This window comes from Nestor notabilis, unplaced genomic scaffold, assembly GCF_000696875.1.
Source record: "Nestor notabilis isolate BGI_N333 unplaced genomic scaffold, ASM69687v1 scaffold30742, whole genome shotgun sequence".
Lineage (NCBI taxonomy): Eukaryota > Metazoa > Chordata > Aves > Psittaciformes > Psittacidae > Nestor > Nestor notabilis.
The window spans coordinates 320-685 of NW_009920177.1; the positions used below are offsets into that span (position 1 = coordinate 320).

A 366-nucleotide genomic window follows, 5' to 3' on the forward strand; every position below is an offset into this window, starting at 1 on the left:
GGGAAAAGCGGTGGAGAGACGGCGGGAAAGAGGAAAAGAGCTGCAGAAAGCGGAGAAGGGAAGAAAAAAAAGAAAAAGACACGAGGTATTCGTATATGTGTGTGTCCCCCTGGTGGGAAACCCTGATGGAGTTCATGTTAATTACTTGTCTCAGTTTACTTTAAATCGGAAGGTACTCTAGGTCATTTTACCCGAAAACAAGAAGCTTCTGGTTTCATTGGCTGGCCTGTGCTAGAGCTGATAAATAATTGGCCAGATTAGAGGCTCAAGGCCAGGCTGGACACAGGGTTGCTTGGAGCAACCTGCTCTAGTGGAAGGGGTCCCTGCCTGTGGCAGGGGGGGGGGGGGGGGGGGGGGTTCTAGTGC

The 366-nt window shown here is 51.4% G+C and overlaps 1 protein-coding gene across 1 annotated transcript in view; it reads left to right on the forward strand.

Annotated features, from left to right (window-relative positions):
- The window catches only part of LOC104402640 (probable ATP-dependent RNA helicase DDX52), a gene marked incomplete at both ends in the record, with an annotated part of 3,154 nt that overhangs the window by 214 nt on the left and 2,574 nt on the right, over window positions 1-366 (forward strand). The window contains one exon of the mRNA XM_010010566.1: window positions 5-91. Coding sequence (XP_010008868.1) covers window positions 5-91 — 87 coding nt within the window. The remainder of the gene's footprint in view (window positions 1-4; window positions 92-366) is intronic.